Genomic DNA, 18030 nt, shown 5'->3' with positions numbered 1-18030 from the left:
TGCTTGCTCCTACACACTGCTCACTGAACTGCTTGATTTGTTTAAATTTTTGACTTGCCATGCAACACTAGTTATTAAAAGCTAATGAGAATGAGGAAAAGGAAATGAAGTAGAGGAAAATTACGAGATCAAGGAGAGCATTTAATACTCAAGCTCAAAATATGTCTGCAACTAATTCAGGCATTATCTTAAATATAAGCACTAAATGCTCAAAGAATGACATCTGGTTACCTCATACACTCTGCTATGGCACACAGGGTGCTGAACTGTTTATGCATATGTTCAATGTAGTAAAGTAGCCAGAATTAGTATTATATTAAAATGATTTCAAATAAAAGTGAGCTAATTGATGCAGTAAGTTCACTATTATTGCTTATGAAGGGATATTTTAATGTTTGAAATTCAACACTGACAACAAAAGTGATGCTAATCCTGGCTGAAAGATGGTTTACAAAAGCCTAAAAGAGCTGAATTTCAGAATCAAGTTGATGTCACTGTATATTGATACAGGTGGGAATCTAGGGTTACTGGGTTTTATTTATTTATTAATGACACTTCATCTGAAGTACAGGTTTCCCTCCACTACAATTAGAATGAAATAATCAGGGATGTGTATATTATACAAAGGGATGTTTTAATTAGATAATCTATTTTACAGCTGAATTATATGCCTGTTTTCCTCACTTCTGGGGTATGTGTTAGCTTTAGTGATTGTAATCACTTTAGGGGTTTAAAACTGAGATCTATAAAAAAAATTTTTCTAAAAGATATCATACAAGCAGTATAATGTAAGAAAGAAAATGCAGAATAATTCAACCAGAACAATAGCTTCTAGCTAATGGGTAGTTAACAACAGTGCAAAATCTGGTACAGAATCTGAGTATTGCACAGGTTCCAGGAATGTTTAGCACTTGTTCCTGTGAAACTCAAGAAATTTTTTTGTTTGATTGGTTTTGTTTTGCTTTGTTATGTTTTCCTTTACTAGGGACATCTGGAAGTGCTATTGAGTTGTTCACCTGAAGATTTATGTACTACTATAACTTTACTTATGTTGTTTTCCCCCAGGGTGTCTTTATGCACAGTATATGCAGGAATATTAAAGCCTTATTTTGTTGTTGTTGTTTCAGACTCCCAGAATTAAACTTGTAGGTGTTCTGAGAAATACAGAACATTCACATTGATAAGTTCTTGCTAGGAATCTAAACATTTAAACCCACTGTTTTCAAATCAAGTACCATTCACTTCTCTAATAAGCAGAGGAAATTTGTGTTTTGGTAAATCATTGACAGGTTGTGGAATAGTCTTGTACTCTTCGTGTTCTGTTTGGTATAAAGTACAGAGTTAATTAGCAGTGGCAATCAACCAAGGACATGACTTAAAGCAGATGCAAGAGAAACATCAGCAGTTGTCTCAGGTGAGATCAGAGGAGAGGTGTTAACCTGAGACCAACTACAATAGTGTAAAGAGATGCTATAGCAGCTGTTCTAAAACCCACACAACTCCATCTTTCAGCCCTGGTTGTGTTAGGGCCAGAACAATTGTATCATGATCCTGGATAACAGATTCTGCCTTTGTAATCAGTTTGGAAGTAACTAAAATAGATACCCAGTAACCTATGTGGTTGACCATTAATGTTGATGTCTCAGTGGTGATGGCAGAGAATCTTAGTGTGAATATAGCTATAAGCATTGAAAAGGGCTTTTACAACAAAATGAATTATATGCTGCCGCTTCAAGTTGTCTGTTACAGCACATGCTTTAATCATTTAGGAATAATTACAGAATCTGATTTGAATGGTTGCTTGGGCCATAGTCTTTAACCTTATTTAACAGAGAAGTTTAAGAACACGGTTAAGTGTTTGACTTTTTTGGTACTGTGCATTATTACAATGAAGGATGAAATCCAGGACTTGGAAGCCTCAGTGAAAAGCTTTCTTTCCCTACAGCTATTAGAGGATATTACCCAGAGCACTGAGAAGAGATCTGGACTGTAGAATCCAAAATACAAGATACATTCTGCAGCACTGTGGATCTGGAGCTAGACAAAGACAGGTACTTTTCACATGTTAGGAGAATGTCTTGTGTACTTTCCCCAGTTTAAATTATGTCATCATTCTGTGTAAGCAAGATTGATTTCTATTTGATAATGATAGCAGAATAGACTGTCATAACTGATGCATAACTAATTCATAGAGATTGGTCTGATCAGGATATTTTTTCACTTAAAAAGCTGTCCTGGAAGATGTCTGCTAGCATTTGATATGCTATGTGTTTGTCTTTAAATGCACTTGCAAGTGCTTCTGTGACTCAGTAACACAATTTTCTGTCTCTGACCCTAAATATAATTGCCTAAGATGTTTCTGTCTCTTGTCAGCATTATAGACAGTGTCATATAGAATGATCTTTAAAAGTCTAAATTATTCAAGTTTTCTGTATATTTTAAGAATAACTGTGCCTAAGGTTGGAGGCTGTGAGATAATCTGGATGCTGCCTTTTATGACATGTAAAAGATATGTACAGTGGTACTATACTATTACAAAAGGCTTTTGCACATGGCTGTGTTTCACTATGTCCCACAGTGTAAGAAGCCATGATAAAATAAAGCAAATTGCATTGAAATGATTCCAACAATTTCTATATTCACTGCCTGTCCTCATTGATGTCAGTGGGATTTCTGCCATTCATTTCAGCAGTAGGAGGATGTATAACCCTCAGTGAGGTATAAAGTAAAAATACCCTATAATTAGAGTTAATCTTATCATAAGTAATCATCAAAAGTCAGTTGTTTAACAGAAATGGCCTTCTAAATAAAGGAGAAGCAGGTGTCTAGATTCAGACAAGCACTTAAAACACATGCATAAAGCATGTGACAAAATTCCGTTGACAAAAGGCAACCACATATTTAGGGACTCCAGCGGAAAGAGTTGGATAGAAACAATTTGCAGAATACAGGCCATGGTCTCAGACCTCCAAATTTATGACTCTACAATAGTGTTCTTCACTTTAAGGAATCTGTGTGGAAATGTATGTTTATGATGATCCATTGCTCTTTCCAGCTGTGGCCTTACAGGCACAATTTGAAGAGCTTTCTTAAAGCACATGGTAAGCAGTTACAGAATTTCACAGTGCCTGACAGCCTGTGTGAGTGACAGACAGAGAGGAAAAGAAAGAAAGAGTAAATGTATTCTTGTAGTCAGAAAATGGCATTTTCTCCACCAATCTGCTTAGTGGTTATACTGAAAGAAGGAAAGATCTAAAAACGTCTCTAGTCACAAGCTCTTCTTAACTTTCTGGAGTGATCACTGAAGCTGATATCAGACTTACCCTGTCATTAATTTTTTACTGTTCTTAATGGAATGGTAAGTGGTGAAATTGTCTTAGATTTGTAGACCTAGCAGGCTAATCAGTGTGGAAGTAAGTGTGGTTAAATAAAGGAACTGCCTGCTAACTCAAAAGCTATCTGAGCTGTCTTTGCCTTTCTCTCTCACTTAGCCATTAATAATGGTACGATGTTTGAAGATCTCCAGGTGACCCACATTACCTGGTGAAAATACAAAACATAGTATCAGCTGAGATACTTAGCATTTTCTGAAAATAGTGAGAGCTTTTAGCCCTGCAATCAGACTGAAGTTACTAATCCCTCAGAATTTCCTTTGTTTATTGCTCTCCTGAGATGACATTGAAATCATAAATGTGAATTTGTTTGATGAACAATTCTTTTTTCACTGCTAAAGAAAATTCTACAGTGTTAGGGCCTGATTCATTCATTAAAGTTAATGGAAATAGAATTTTGGCTAACATAGAAGGCATGAACACATTTTTGAGTATTCATTAAAGTCCTGTAGATTGCTTCAATTTTGTGTAATATGAAGATTTCCCCAACATTGTATTGATGCTTCCTTCCTTCTCCATAATGTCTTATCATAAATGTGTTACGCATCTGAACCACTATGGCGTTAGCAGATAATTTTGAAATGAAGATTTTTTTTATTTGCAAATACTGAAACATCTTCTTAAATAGCTCCAACAAATACAGTATGAGACAGTCGTCATACATGTTTTTCCAAGATTAATGCCCAAGAACAGGTTTTTCAGGAGTTGCAAATTTTTCAAAAAGAGTACATAGGAGTAACTATCATGTTGGAAATATAATGTTCTGGATGGTTATTGCCATCTAGATTTTTTTAAAAGGCTGTTTGATTGTCTGTTTATTTTTATCACATATGTAAGCCTTAAAAATCCCATACAATGTAGTGTCTAGTTAGGTACTGTTAACAATTAATTTTTGTAACCTACTTTGATTGCTGTGTGTGTTTGTATTATGACAAAACCACAATGATATCGCACTCTTACTTTTCAACCAGAACTCTAATTTAGTGCACAACCTGGTTGAACTTCAGTTAACGAGTGACTGTTCAGAATTTTGCTTTCTCCTCATTCCTTATTTCAGGCTTGCTATTTCAATCAGTCTGTAAAGAAAAAAAGATTAATTTCTTAGCAATTTTTTTATGGTCAGCTTAATTTTCTCATACTTTCCTCACAAACATTTATGCATTTATTTTTACAACACTGTGAGATGTGGGCATTATGTTATTCTCAGTTTTAAGATGGCGAAAAGCAGCAGAACATCGTTTATTGGGGCAACATGCCCCAGTTTGCCATTATGGAGCACCAGGGACTTGATTTTTTGAAGTGCTTTTCACCTAATTGTATCCAAAACACAGCTCCCTTTGCCTTCGGTTGCCTTTGTGAGGGTTGTAAAAACACATCTTCTCTAATTAGACTTCCATGCAAAATAAACAATTTACGATTGTGGTAACAATTACTACTCTTTACATTGATCTTGCAAGAACTCATTTTAGCATAAATCTTGTTGATAAGATTAAAGGGTACCGAATCTATTTTGGCTCTCTGTGTGCAGACCTTCAAGTCTCATAATGACAGAGGGGGAACTCTGGGCTCCTGACTCCTACACCTGTGCAGGTAGACCCATGTCTTGCTCCTTTGTATCTCTGTGCCATGGTGTGCAACTTGCCAACTACAGTTGGTATGCTGCATATGTAGTGCTGTATGGATGGCATTAAAGGGCATTCAGTGTGCAAAGTGGACCCAACAAAAGGTATTTATTCCCCAAGTGCAAACTAGCACCCCAGACCTATCCCGAGACCTCCATCCTGCTCCCAAAATGTGAGGCAAGGGTTTTCCTTTGGAAAACAAAATGTTAGGATTTGTGTTCAGAGATGATTTAATCTGGCAAAACTGAGTCATCAACAGAAGTGGGCAGGTGGGATACCAGAAGTGTTCTGATTTGAATTAATTCAAGCAGATAGAATACTCTTTTAACTTCTTTTAAGTGGAACAATAGTGCCATCAGGTGGGCAGGAAGGTGAGTGTTTCCTTGGAGAATTTTGAATGTATTGCTATTTCAGTAATCTAGATTCATCGTGGTTCCAGTTGATTTTATATTAAAAATGACAGCTTAATTAGTGCTATGTCCTGCCATTTAATTAGTGTATGAAACATAATCAGTTGCATAAAGAATGACATCAAAACACGTGGAGCATTAAATACACATCTTGATTAAATACCACTGTTATCAGTTACCATAACCAGGTTTTACACCTGAACATTTTATTAATTCTTTTTTTTTTTTACAACAAGTGCTAGCTATTTATGCAAATATTGAAAATGAAATGGCCCACAGAGATGCTTTTAATTTCTCCTTCTCTTAATGTTTTCCCTAGTATCTTTAATGACCAAAATTCAGATGAGCTGTGTGGATTCTAGTTCAGTTTCCCAGTGGTATAAAGACCTTCTGCTTAAAAAATTGGGGAACATGGTTGAAGTAGTGCTTCCACTATTTCAAGTGTTTTCCACCAATATGAAATCAATTGCCAGCAATTGTTCATGACTTTCCAGGATACAAAATGCATAAATACATAGTAGGCTTGCAATAGGAAAGATTGTTTAAGGCACAGATACCTTGGTCTTTATCTTGCCTGCTTGTTAAGATTTGACTGGAGCCTGAAACTCTGAAAAAGTAATAAAAGAATAATAAAATGGGACCACATCATGTAATCACACAATCAAAAAAGTACGTTCTTAATTTTTACAGTTATAATGGAAAACTAATGATACTTCCTCCGATAATTAATCCTTATAGATAACATATTGTATACTCATAATAATAGATGCTTAAGACAAAGGAAGTGTTGCATTTAAGTGTCAGATTATACCATAGTTCAGTAGTAAAAAGAAGTGAAATAATATACTGAAATTTTATAAATAATCAATTTAGGTTCTGGTCCTGAAAAAATCTCTGTAGAGGAAAAAAGGACTGACCACCTGTAGCCAAGGGCAGAATATAGACTGACTCCTATGTTAGATCCTCTCTACAATACAGAGCAGATCTGAGCACCTCAGACTCAGATCCGTAACATCCAATGTATGGAGCAGGGCAGCTGCCCAGAGCTAGCCATTAGGAAGTCTCAAAGGCAGATATTACTCCGTTTAATAAAGACGGTCTTATCATCCACTCCAATTTCACCATCTTCATCACTGCTGCCAGGTATGCCTTGGTCTCAATATCAGTCAAAGCTCTGGCACTGGCTGAGAAATTCTGCAGGAAAAGTCTGTTAAAGGTGAGAGGACAAATGAGTGAGACATACTCAGTATTGAAAGCATATAGAACTTCTTATTGGTCATAGCTCTAAAATTCCAAGTCTGATTCAATTGTTGAGACTATTTCAAAAGTTCTTTGTAAATAATTTTGAATTCAGTGACAAAACTTACTCTAACTTCAGTGAGAATAAGGTTAAGAAAGTAAGATGTTGCATCACAACATGTACGAATCCTTGATGACATTTTGGTTTCATTGGATTAAAACAGCAAAATTAAAACTGACTCCATAGTGGCAGGATTCATCTTCTCTCCTGTGTTATCTTCCTTCTTTTCTTCTAAGCTGTAGACTCTTAAGAGTAACAAGATTTTTTCTAACCTTACTTTTTAACTGCAAAGTCAGATGAATATGATCTGGAAGATAGAAAGAAAAATGAGAGTAAAACAACTCTTTGAATTCAGTCCACTAAATGATCCAGTCTTTCCATTTGGGAACTAGCTTTGCCTTTGTTTCAGATTCCTACGAAATAATTGAGAGTATAGTCTGGGATCAGAGAGGATCTGATAATTGTGTCAGAATTGCTGAACATTCAAGAAGTAATTCCTGCAGCAGACCACGTAGCGATTACAAAGCATTTATCGATAGAGTATTTCTGTGACAAACCAGAGCTTGCCTGTAGATGGCACCAAAGACAGACAAGTCCAGCCGTGAACTCTCGGGACCACTGCGGGTGAGGGAAAACCAAGGAACTGAGAATGTGAACAGGTTAACAGGTGGGCGTTCATGAGGAAGGAAGAGAAGAGGAAGGAACAGATATTTAAAAGAAAAAAACCCTTGTCTACCAAATCACTCGAAAGGCTGGAATATAAACAGACTAAATTGAAAACTCAGAAATAATTCCAGAGGACTTTCCTTTAATGATGAATAGGAAGAACGGGTTATTTTGTCTGTCTAAAAAAACCAGGTTTTACTGTGTTTATTTTTATGCTGGATAAATATTACAGTCTGTTAGGAAGATCATTGAAAATATAAGATCAGTTTGTTTTGGAAGCCTGGGAGTTAGGGCAGAAAGTTAGTATGTAGGAAAGACCAGCTGATTAATATCTAGTTGTGATGAAATTGATGTGATTCCCTTTGAGTCAAGTATTTGCATATTCTACTTTGACATAAGTTCCCCTTTGAATTTAGGGTCAATAATATCTTTGTAACTGCAAGGGAAGGCACTAGGCACTGTCTAGGGGTACCTTTTTTTTCATACTGTAACCGGTGTGGTGATCTGATTTTCTCTCCTGGAGCTTGATATACAGAAACTCCGATTTTCTTGGTTTTTTGAGTGTAGGACATGCTGATAAGCAAATCAAAAGGTATGGAGCAGCTGTATCCCAATTGCCAGATAGTGTGCTCTATAGGCCTTTGGTACAGAAAGTGTACCAGAAAGGCCATAGCAATGTGATGGTATATTTCTGTGCTTACAAGAAAAAGTAATATGGAAGTTAAGTTTCATAGAATGTGAACACTTTAGTTCATATTCCATAGCATCCACTTACTAAAATGTTTTAAAATATATGAACAATTAAGCATTAAAATGTTAGGTACATGTCTGTTCAGAGATTTAATCAAGATGTATCTATTTCAGTAACCCATTCCGGGAAATTAAACCAGCCTTGGCCCCCTCTGCTCAGACTGTTTGTGTGAAAAGCTTCAGGCACCTCTGATGATGCTGCATCAAAGATTTGCCACATGGGCTGGCTGCTAACTCAGAGAAGAAACTTTACCGGTCTATGTGTGCATTGAATGTTCTGAGATCTTCTTGCCCTTTCTGTGCTCTCTTACTTGTTAGAAGATGACTGAGATTTCAAACAGTTGGAGAGCCGAAATTTAATCTGAAGTTTACAAATGGATCTAGGTTGGGTTTTCTAAAGGAACATGAAGTTAGGAGGCAGCCAGCTTCCAATAAGTACCAGGAGATTTTATCTTATGCATGATTCTGCTGCTTTACCAGGACAACCCAAAATTTTGGTTTAAGAGAGATGATAGATTCAGTGGCTAGAGCACTAGGGTGGGTTTGGGATATTGGGTTGAACACCTTGGCCCCTTACATCCTTTTTCTAAGAGCTTGTGTAGGACAACCAATTTCTTTGTGTTTAGTTCTCACTTAAAGAGATCATCATCCATCTTTATTTCACAAGTATTGGGAGGATTAGAGATTAAACTGCTCATACAGTGTAATGAGGGGACTGAGATATGTCTGAGAACTCACAGCCTTTGGGCTCAGTGGAACGCACATTTTGAGTTGCTCTTTAATTGTCTTAAGTAAAGGTAAAACATATAAACAACATTTCATTTATCCTGGGAATTATGAAGCAGTATTATACTGAGTATTATACTGAATAGGATGGTTTTACTCTAAACCTGAGGACGGATTATCAGTGTGATAATACAGGGTGTTGTTAGATCCTTTCTGATTTGATGTACCATAAACAGTTTCTAACAGAACTTTGGTTTTTAACTGTGTACTCAGCAGTGTTTTATTTGTGTACTTCATCCATAAAAGGTTGATGTAGAGGATTTAATCCTTACTTATTAGATTGCCCAGAGACGTTATAGAACCTCCATCCTTAAAGATACTCAAACTCAATTTAGAGCAATGTGCACTGAGTTGGCCTTCTGAGGAGGTGATTGGGCCAGATACCTCCAGAGATCCTTTCCAGCATGAATTACTCTATGATTCCATACCTTATTTGTGGTATCATTGAGATATCATCATTTGTCTCTTTACTACTTCAGCTGGCATCCACATAGATATCCTGCAATCAAAGGTTTTCTCTAGCACAATGACATTGTCAAGTTCAGAGAACACTATGTGCTATTCTTTAAGAAAATTGAAGGCTTCTACTAGCTGAACTTAAATTAATTGAGATGAACCTTTCAAGAAAACATTATATTTTTGGAATTTGTTTCTGTTAGGTGGGAAATATTTTCTTCTAGTTTGGTTAGCTCTAAAAATGTGGATCCTAGTGCCAAAAGACGAGTTAACAGGGACTAGGTATTGTTTTTGCTGAACAGTTTACGGGCTTCTTTTGAAAGTGGGGACTTTTTTGAGTTTTATTGCAATTCCTTCTAATAAAATGGCTGGATGGTTTTAATGAGATTTAAAACTCATCATCTTGCCACGAGTTACAGTTTAAGAACAGGTTTTCTCACAAAGAAAATTCTCTTAAGTTTTACATAAAGTTGCAGCATGCAGAAGAATTGCCTGATTCTCAGAAGCACTTAATTCCCCCTCATGACAACAGAAGGCAGTGATGTGCAGTTGTTTAACATCTCTAGAATACAGGATAGACCACTATGTAGTCTTGCATTTCTTGCGTTCCACATGAGACTTACAGACATGCAAGGAATGCAGCATGAGGTCTGTCACTTATGGTATTGTGTGTGCCATCTGCTTATGAACTAGTGACATGATATTTTAGTGATTAGCAGTGTGAAGAGCTAATGTATATATTACATCTGCATATTGCTGAAGATCTGGATTGCTTTGTGCTTTTTTCTTCAGCAGATAGGAAAATGAATAAGGTAAAAGGAACCAACAGAGTCTCATCATTATGCAAAATATTTCAGTGCTGCAATTAACAGCAGCTATAATTTAAGCCCAGATTTAACATCAAAGGCAGGGAGGATAGAATTAGGATTTATATTCATTACAATTCTGCCAAAGCTTCAGTGAGTGTGATTGCTAGAATTCCTCTTTTGCATTAGCCATCTTAAATCTGCCGAACAGCTCTCTTACATGCCTGGGTATGAGTGAGCTGTACTTGCCTCACATAATCATCTCGCAATTCATGGAAATGCCAACATTGAATGTTACATAAAAGTTCCAGAAGGCTTTGTTTCTGCTCTTCTTCGAAACAGCTGCCAAATTATGTTATAATTATCATCCAGTTTCAGCAGGGAGTATTAGAATGACAGTCTGCTTGTGAGATGCAACCACATCGTGGTAGATAAGAAAGGAAACAACTAAATGTTGGTGGGGAAATTTCCAACCCACTCAGCCAGAAATGCACATATCTACTCAGTCTATTGAGCTCTGCCTTTAACCATGATTTACTTTGTCCATTAATGAAGACGATGCTATCACTAGCTCTAAATCCTGTAAGACACTTGTCAAAGGAAAGACTAGTTCTTAGTAACTTTCAGACTTGAGAGAATTGCTGATGTTATGGATTATATAGATGATTACTCATATAATGAAAGAATTGAGTAATGGCCATTAGTTTGCAATGTTACAGAGCTTTAAGGTAATCAAACAGCAATAATGGCTGTTGTTTCATCTGTAGGAAGCACAGAAATTCACAAATGTGGCAAAGTATTACTGTTTTGTACATATTAAGAGATAATAAGCAACATATTCATGATTCACAGGAAAACCTCCAGGTGTGTGGCCCATGTTGTCAGGGGACTGTAACTTGTGACAGTGTCAGAGTTGGGATTAGACCCTTCTCCTCTATCTCACAGCTGTCTTAGATTTCATGAAAGATAAATCTTCTTAAGGGAGAGTTACATTTTAGGCCATAAACACTTTTTGATTATACATGCTGTAGCCTGGTACTTCATTTTGTAAAATTACCCACAAACTTATTTCATGCTTTGAGCTATGTGTCAACTCCTCTTAAACTTTTTTCTCATATTCTCAGGGTTGTGACATACTATAAATTATTTTTAGCTATCTTGTTAGCATTGCTCTTCCTCAAGGATCAGAGAATTAAGCAGAAATAAATCTCAAGGAAACAATTAAGCCTTAAAAGATGTCATATTGTTTAAGATCACCAAAACTGTGTCTGGCGAGTCAGCATGGTCAAGTATGAGGATGGAAAATCTAAACAAAATTTAAAAAGCAGCTTTTTCCCCCCAAGTTGTGGGGTTTTTAAAATGTTTTTTTCTTCCTCCCCTCTTCCAGCCACAATTTCAACATTATGAGTGGTTGAAAATCACAAAGTGCCTTCTTTACAATGGAAAGGTAACAATACCATGTGACCAAAACATCTCTATGTTGCCAGACTTCTCAGCAATCCTCTGTGTGAACTTGATGTATGGGGAATTGTTAATGCCTGAAACGATATAAAAATGTACAAACACATGCTGAGTGCGAAGTGCTTGTTGGACAAGGTAATTGGAAGAGTCAGTCCAAGGTTGCCTTTGGTCTAATGCTGCTTATGCCTTCACCAGAGATTGGAATTCTGTCAAGGAAGAAAAGAAGAAAGGCAGGGAATAAAACTAGATGAAAATGGTTCTTAACCTGTGTAGAAAAGATAAATAAAAATTACTTAAACTCCTAGTCATGGAGGGCTCCCAAAGTTATTTTAACACTGCACAAGCTACTGCTAAACTGGGATTCTGGGGGCGTAACAGATTTTTCACTCTTTAAAAAGAGTAATTGCAGAGAGGAGGAGTGTGTCGGTAAATTCATATTTGTGGGAAATCCTGAGTTAAAGGTAAACTATCTTTAACCCATTACAAACTCTGATAATAGCCAAGGAAGCAGAGAGTGAATTAGGTTGAGCCTGTAGCTTTCAATATGAGGGATTTTTGGTTTTGTTATCCCACAGAAAAACTATCAGTAGTGATGTTATTTCAGAATGGGAGATTCAACAGTTAAGGGCTAAGATCTGCATAATATAATGCCCTATTTGGGGCTCATAAACAGAAGCTGCAAAAGCTGCTGCTAAAGCAAATTCCTTCAACAGTATATATCTCCTCCCAAACCCTGGCTAAGATTAGCACGTGTGTCTGTTAGAGTTATTGCCACCTGTCCTAGTTCAGATGAGACAGCCCTGTTTTCAGTGACTTCATCTCTAATATATGATGCATAATGTCCTATTTTCCCTTGCTGCAATTTCTAAAAGAAATATCCTGGCCAGTTCACATCATCTCTGTGAGATTTTCTTTAGGAATTTGATTTAATTTCTCATAGGAGGACTGCCCAGTGAAATTTGAATTTATCAGATAATCTTCCAGCACAAAATTCTGTGCTGCATTGCAGCAGTTCTAGCCTTGAAAAACAATACCAGTCTTATTTTACAGTACTGAATTAACCACTCAGTAATATTGGCTAATGTTTGATAGTGGTAGATGAAGAAATAAATTTATGTAGGTGGAAGTGTGTTTAAAAATGAAAGTGTCACATGGCCAGAAGTGTAGAGCATCCACTGATGAAATGGAAATTCAAAGAATTAATAGGTGTTCAGTATGTTTGAAATATCTGACACACTATGGATCAGACACATGGCAGAATTAACCCCAAAGCTGTTATTATTGGTTGGAAGAACAGGCTCTACACTGGACCTAAATATGCTGTTGCTGCAACAGAGACCAAGTGGGAATAAAGCTATGACAGTAAAGGAGTATTCACTAGAATAAAAATTGTGGCAGAAAATACCAGGCCAAAGTACTTGGATGTATTCTTCATGACACAGTTTAAATACAGCCCTAAACACATGCATTTTAAAACAGAAATTTTATTAAGTTTCCAAAGATCTTACCTTCCACTCCAATTTTGCCATCACCATCAGTGTCACCTGCAGCCAGAAAAGCCTTGGTCTCTGCGGAGGTGAGGACTCTGGCACTTGAAGAGAAATTCTTCAGAAACAGCCTGAAATAGAACGGGGTAGAGTACTGTGCTTGAGTTTTATTCTTGGAAATGTCTTTGGCATATTGGTATTTCTGGTTTCCTTAAACCCATGCCAAAAACCCCATAAGGTAATGTCTGCTGTGGTTATCTGAGGAAATCCACACAGATTCAAGGAGAGACAAGGAATTTTTTTTATTTTTAAAATAACAGCAAGTTTCTTCTAGGACACCAAGCAAGTTCAAAAGTTTACATGATGTAAAGAAACACAGCAGCTGAACAGTACTTACTGAAGCTCTTCTTCTTCAATGAAACCACTCTTGTCCTGATCAAGGATTCCAAAAACTTTCTTTATCTGATCAGGAGTTTTGGTGGTTAAACCAACCGTGGAGAAGAAAGACTTGTAGTTGAAGGAATCATCAGCTGGAAGAAACAGAAGTTGTTTAAATATTTTACCTTGAAGTTGCTATTACTGTATGTATTCCTTAGGAGTATGTATGCCTTTTCTTAAGCGTCAGTCTGCCTCTCTTCCTCTTGTTCCCCAGTGGAGCAAAAAAGAGAAGATACAGTGGATAATTTCCCTTAATCACTCTGTGCCTGTGGTCATGTATCCTTTCAGCCAGTTTGAAGTTTTCTGCTGCAGTGCACATTCTGCTAAATCAGGATTTATGCAATGTGTCACATGCAATTAATAATAAATATTTAGAGGGTGCTACTTTGGCTTACACACCAACATCTATAATTCTTACTGTATATTCACTTAGTCCTTACTTTAGTGAAGGATTTGGTAGAAAAGTAATTTACAGTCAAACTAGCTCTTTGAGCATTTGGAAAATTGGCTTGATCTTGCCAAGGAACTCATAAGAGAACTGAGACAAGTCATTGCTTCACAAATGACACTTTGATTCTGCAAGCTGAGGCTTTTTTTAACATTTTGTAGGAAAAGGCTAACTATTTTAACATAAGTCTTTGGCAGGTTTAAAAATTGACAGAGTTTAGAGTTAAGCCTGCCTTAACAGAAACTATGGTCCTTTAACTGCTGCTCTGTGTTTTGGGGAACGTCACCCACCAAATAACCACTTGTGAGACTTTCTGAATTCAAGGGGCTATACTGTATTGTAGCTAGAAAGAGATCTCACGGGGAAGGAATCTAAGGGAAAAATGATAGGCATGTCATCTTAAGACATAAAAATGATATGCATCTTCTGGCTGCAGAGAGACCATTCCTTACCCTGGCAGCTGGAGAGAGCAGACTCAATGTCTTTAGCAGAAAGGATGTCAGTGATGGCCATTGTTGAACTGTAAAATAAATTAAATGTGAGCTACTTAGTCATTAAAATGACTTCTCTACCTCTTTCATGGCTCTATTTGAAGTTGATGGTGTGACAGTATATGATAGGGGAGACATTATTCATCTAATTGTAAGTGGAGCATACTGTAACAGATGTCTGCAGCAGGTGCTTCCACTTAAATCTGGGTAATAAGGGAAGAATTCTGCATGCGGGAGTGTGGGGCTTCAGGAAGATCTGATGCCTGTACTGCACTGGGAGAGCAAATCAAAGGTGTCTAGCACCACAAAACTTAATGACTTCTGTGTGGGTTTTCCTGGAGGTGGGTTATTACTAAATTGAAATAGGCATATATTTACATCATACCTAAAAGATAAGGCTCAATATGTCCCTTAGGACTCTATCTGGAATAAATGTAATTGGAATTTTAAAAATCTAGTAGTACTATCAATAATTGTAGTGATATTTCCAAAGAATTAAAATAATAGTGTAGAATAAGTAATAATTTTACTTATTTCAAGGAAATCTAGATTTGGAGAGTAAGTTCCTCCTCTGTTTAGTTGCAACAATAAATGTAACTACATTATAAATTTGGCTTGCTGGGCTGCTGCATCAATAAAAGACTACATTTCATGATAGCTTTCTAAAAAAGTTTTATGAAATATGTTGGAATTTTTTGTTTTTGTTTAAATTCCATGTAGGTGAAAATAAACCAGATTTTTAATCCAGATTTTGGCATTTCAGTATATTGATGTGCTTAGAACAGAGATATTGAGACTTAATATTCATTCCTAGTAGAGTGGAGGAGGCATTTTCTTCTGACACAGCAGCATTTGACAAAAGATACTTTGTCCCATTCAGCCATCAACAGCTGCAGTAGTTTGCCAACGTAATATATATCACTTAAGAAAATGCTACAAGGTCTGAATTTCTAGTCAATTTTTTAGTGTGAACATAGCACCAATGCATTTACAGTTTGGTAAACTGCACACACCAGTGCAGACTGGTTACAGTTTAAAACATGAGACATCATAGTAGACTAGCTTCATGTTAATGAAGGAAGGGGAACTAAGTCATTGAAAAGTTTTTCGTGAAAGCCACAAGAGAACAGAAATACCTTTTCATGAATCCCTAACTGATCTTCAGCAACATCATTCTTCCTGTCTAAGCATGGAAAGCAGCATTCATGAGAAGGAAATCGATGCTGGTAACCATTTATAGTCAGTGCGCTGGTTTGAGATCTACACACAAGTTTAAACTTTGCCTAAAATACGAAATGGCTGTTGGTTTGCAGCAGAGGAAATTGTCAATCATCTCAGTCCCTTTCTGAATATCTCAGGAGGTGTAAGGACACAATGGGACAAATTCACGCAGATGGCAATGGGTACTTCTCCACCTAAGGCAGATGAGTTACTTTTGTTTTGCTTGCAATTGTTTTGTCCCAGTGGCTTCTTGTGCAAAGTACTTCCCCCTCTCAGTACTAGGCAAGGTAATTTGGAGCTCTGCTATTCACCTAATTCTCACTGTTGACAGGATTAAAAATGGGGAAGAGTTGAAGGAAAACCTAAAAATTGTGGCATTTTTTACAAGGGACATTAGTCCTGTCGTTTTTCCATCCTGTGATCTGAATGCTGATTCTATTCTATGTTAGCTTGTAAAGATAGGACATACTGGAAGCTGATATAAGAATAGTTATTTAATTGCATAGGCTCTTTCTATTTAGGGAGCATTTTGCTTTTGTGTTTCTTTTTCTGAAAGCAGGGGATCTAATCAGCTTACCTTTGTGGTCTTCTTGGCTGGATAAGGAAGCAATCTGGTTGGGAGGAACGTACTTGCTGTGTGTCTCCAGCAGAGCTGAGCTTGCATATATATACTTTAAGTTGTATACCATATACAGATTTTAGATTTCAGCGTCACGAAGGGTGAGTGGTGTCAAATGAACTTGCCTAACTAATCATCTTGCACTATTTTTATCTCAAGAGAATACATATGATATTTGCAAACGAAACAAGATAAGTGGCCAGATAGGCGAAAAGGACAGTCATATTAAATTTCTTTCGATTTAGGCAGAAAACAACTTTTCCATATGATGTAGGTCAGGAAACCCCCCCCAATATCTGATATGCGTGATCCAAAGAGTCAGATGAAATAAAGCACTACTAACTTCTGAAGAGATGCCTTTAATGAATGTTTAAATGTGATAACTTATCTTCTCTGTAGACACTACATGTGATAGTTTCATCATCAGAGCACTAAACACACACAAAAAAAATAAAAGTACCATGTTCAAATATTGTTTGTATAGCAAACCATTTAGGGAAAATAATAGTCATGTTGTGTCCCAGAATGTCTGGTTTGTTGTTTTCAAAAAAACTCCACACAGTCAATTTGTTGCTACAGGAGGTAAAATAATATTATGTCAATCCATTGGAACAGTTGGCTGGGGGAGGGCATTTCGTCTGGTATGTTTCCAGAGAAAATCTTACAATTCTGCAAGGTTCTGACATCCTGTTTAGTCATGTACGTATGAAGCAAAGGGGTTGTGATCTACCCAGCTGTCTCTAAGACAGAAGCCCCTGAGCCCTGCATGAAGGATCTTTGCTTTCAGAATAGAGAAAAAAATTCCGGTAGCAGCATTGCTGCAGGAAACAATACTTGAAGAGTATCTTTGCAATTTTGTAGCCTTCTGATGTCTTGTAGAGAAGTGATTATTTTTTAAAAATATTTTGGCCAGCACTGTTTCCAAGTATTCCTTTCTGCTAGTTACATTATTTACTTATTTATCTATTTATTCATAATAGCATAGGAACAATTTGATCATCTCAGTTTTCATGAACATCGTAGCCTAACTGGGTGAGGAGCCTGTCAGCTTGGATCTCACCTGTGGCTTGAAGCAGCAGAACAGTGAAAGACAAGTCATATGGAGGACAGCACAAGATGGCATTATGGCCAGGGTAAGGGATGTCAGATGACAGTGCAATTGGCATTGCAGCTTGAGGTGGTGGCACAGAAAGAGGTGACAGTGCAGAGTATGTCTTAATGTCAGAGACTGTATCAAGGCATCTTTTTTCCAAGGCATTTCCCTGTAAGATGGAAGGCAAACCTAGCCAAGCGCTGAAACCAACCACTAATAAATCATAGTATGAGGCAGAAAAAGTGGCAGATGGAGAACCTACAAGACCTGAGTGCATCCAACGCTGACAGCAGCTGATGAAAAAGCAACAAAAGACTATTGCAAAAGATACTGTGTGTGGAGGGGGTATTATTTCACTTACTGTATATAAATATAAGAAAAATTTAAAATAGGAAAATTTGAAAATTTCTTAAAAATAAGAAAAATTACTACTTGCTACAAGGTTTTTTTTCTTTTTACAAATTCTGAATGTCTGTCCTCCATGCAAAAGTTTCAGACACAGATAGTTCTTGTGATGGGAAAAAACACTGGTGAAGAATGGCTGTGGAGATTTCAGCCTTCCCAGTTTTCTCAATGAGTTGTTG

General features: G+C 36.9%; 2 protein-coding genes across 2 annotated transcripts in view; one reads left to right on the top strand and one right to left on the bottom strand.

Annotated features, from left to right (window-relative positions):
• Positions 1 to 18030, top strand: part of LMTK2 (lemur tyrosine kinase 2) — a 106156-nt gene that overhangs the window by 11955 nt on the left and 76171 nt on the right. The window contains exon 2 of the mRNA XM_032983664.2: positions 1946 to 2051. The gene's annotated coding sequence lies outside the window, so the exon portion shown is untranslated. The remainder of the gene's footprint in view (positions 1 to 1945; positions 2052 to 18030) is intronic.
• On the bottom strand, positions 10888 to 16374 carry LOC104362590 (parvalbumin, thymic). The gene is made up of 5 exons (XM_009968914.2): positions 16312 to 16374; positions 14475 to 14542; positions 13534 to 13666; positions 13158 to 13267; positions 10888 to 11855 (listed from the first exon to the last, which is right to left on the bottom strand). Exons 2-5 carry the CDS (start codon positions 14533 to 14535, stop codon positions 11830 to 11832), a joined length of 330 nt encoding a protein of 109 aa, XP_009967216.2. The 5' UTR covers positions 14536 to 14542; positions 16312 to 16374; the 3' UTR covers positions 10888 to 11829.

The sequence above is a fragment of the Tyto alba genome, unplaced genomic scaffold, assembly GCF_018691265.1.
Source record: "Tyto alba isolate M040663 unplaced genomic scaffold, T.alba_DEE_v4.0 Super-Scaffold_28, whole genome shotgun sequence".
NCBI classification, from domain to species: domain Eukaryota; kingdom Metazoa; phylum Chordata; class Aves; order Strigiformes; family Tytonidae; genus Tyto; species Tyto alba.
Note: the sequence above shows the minus strand (reverse complement) of the source record. Positions and strands in the feature narration are given on the sequence as shown.

Coding starts and splice junctions, on each gene's coding strand:
- LOC104362590 (XM_009968914.2), bottom strand. CDS start 14,535: ATGGCCATCACTGACATCCTTTCTGCTAAAGACATTGAGTCTGCTCTC. Junction 13,667..14,474: donor TGCTCTCTCCAGCTGCCAGG/GTAAGGAATGGT, acceptor TGTTTCTTCCAG/CTGATGATTCCTTCAACTAC. Junction 13,268..13,533: donor ATTGAAGAAGAAGAGCTTCA/GTAAGTACTGTT, acceptor GTTCTATTTCAG/GCTGTTTCTGAAGAATTTCT.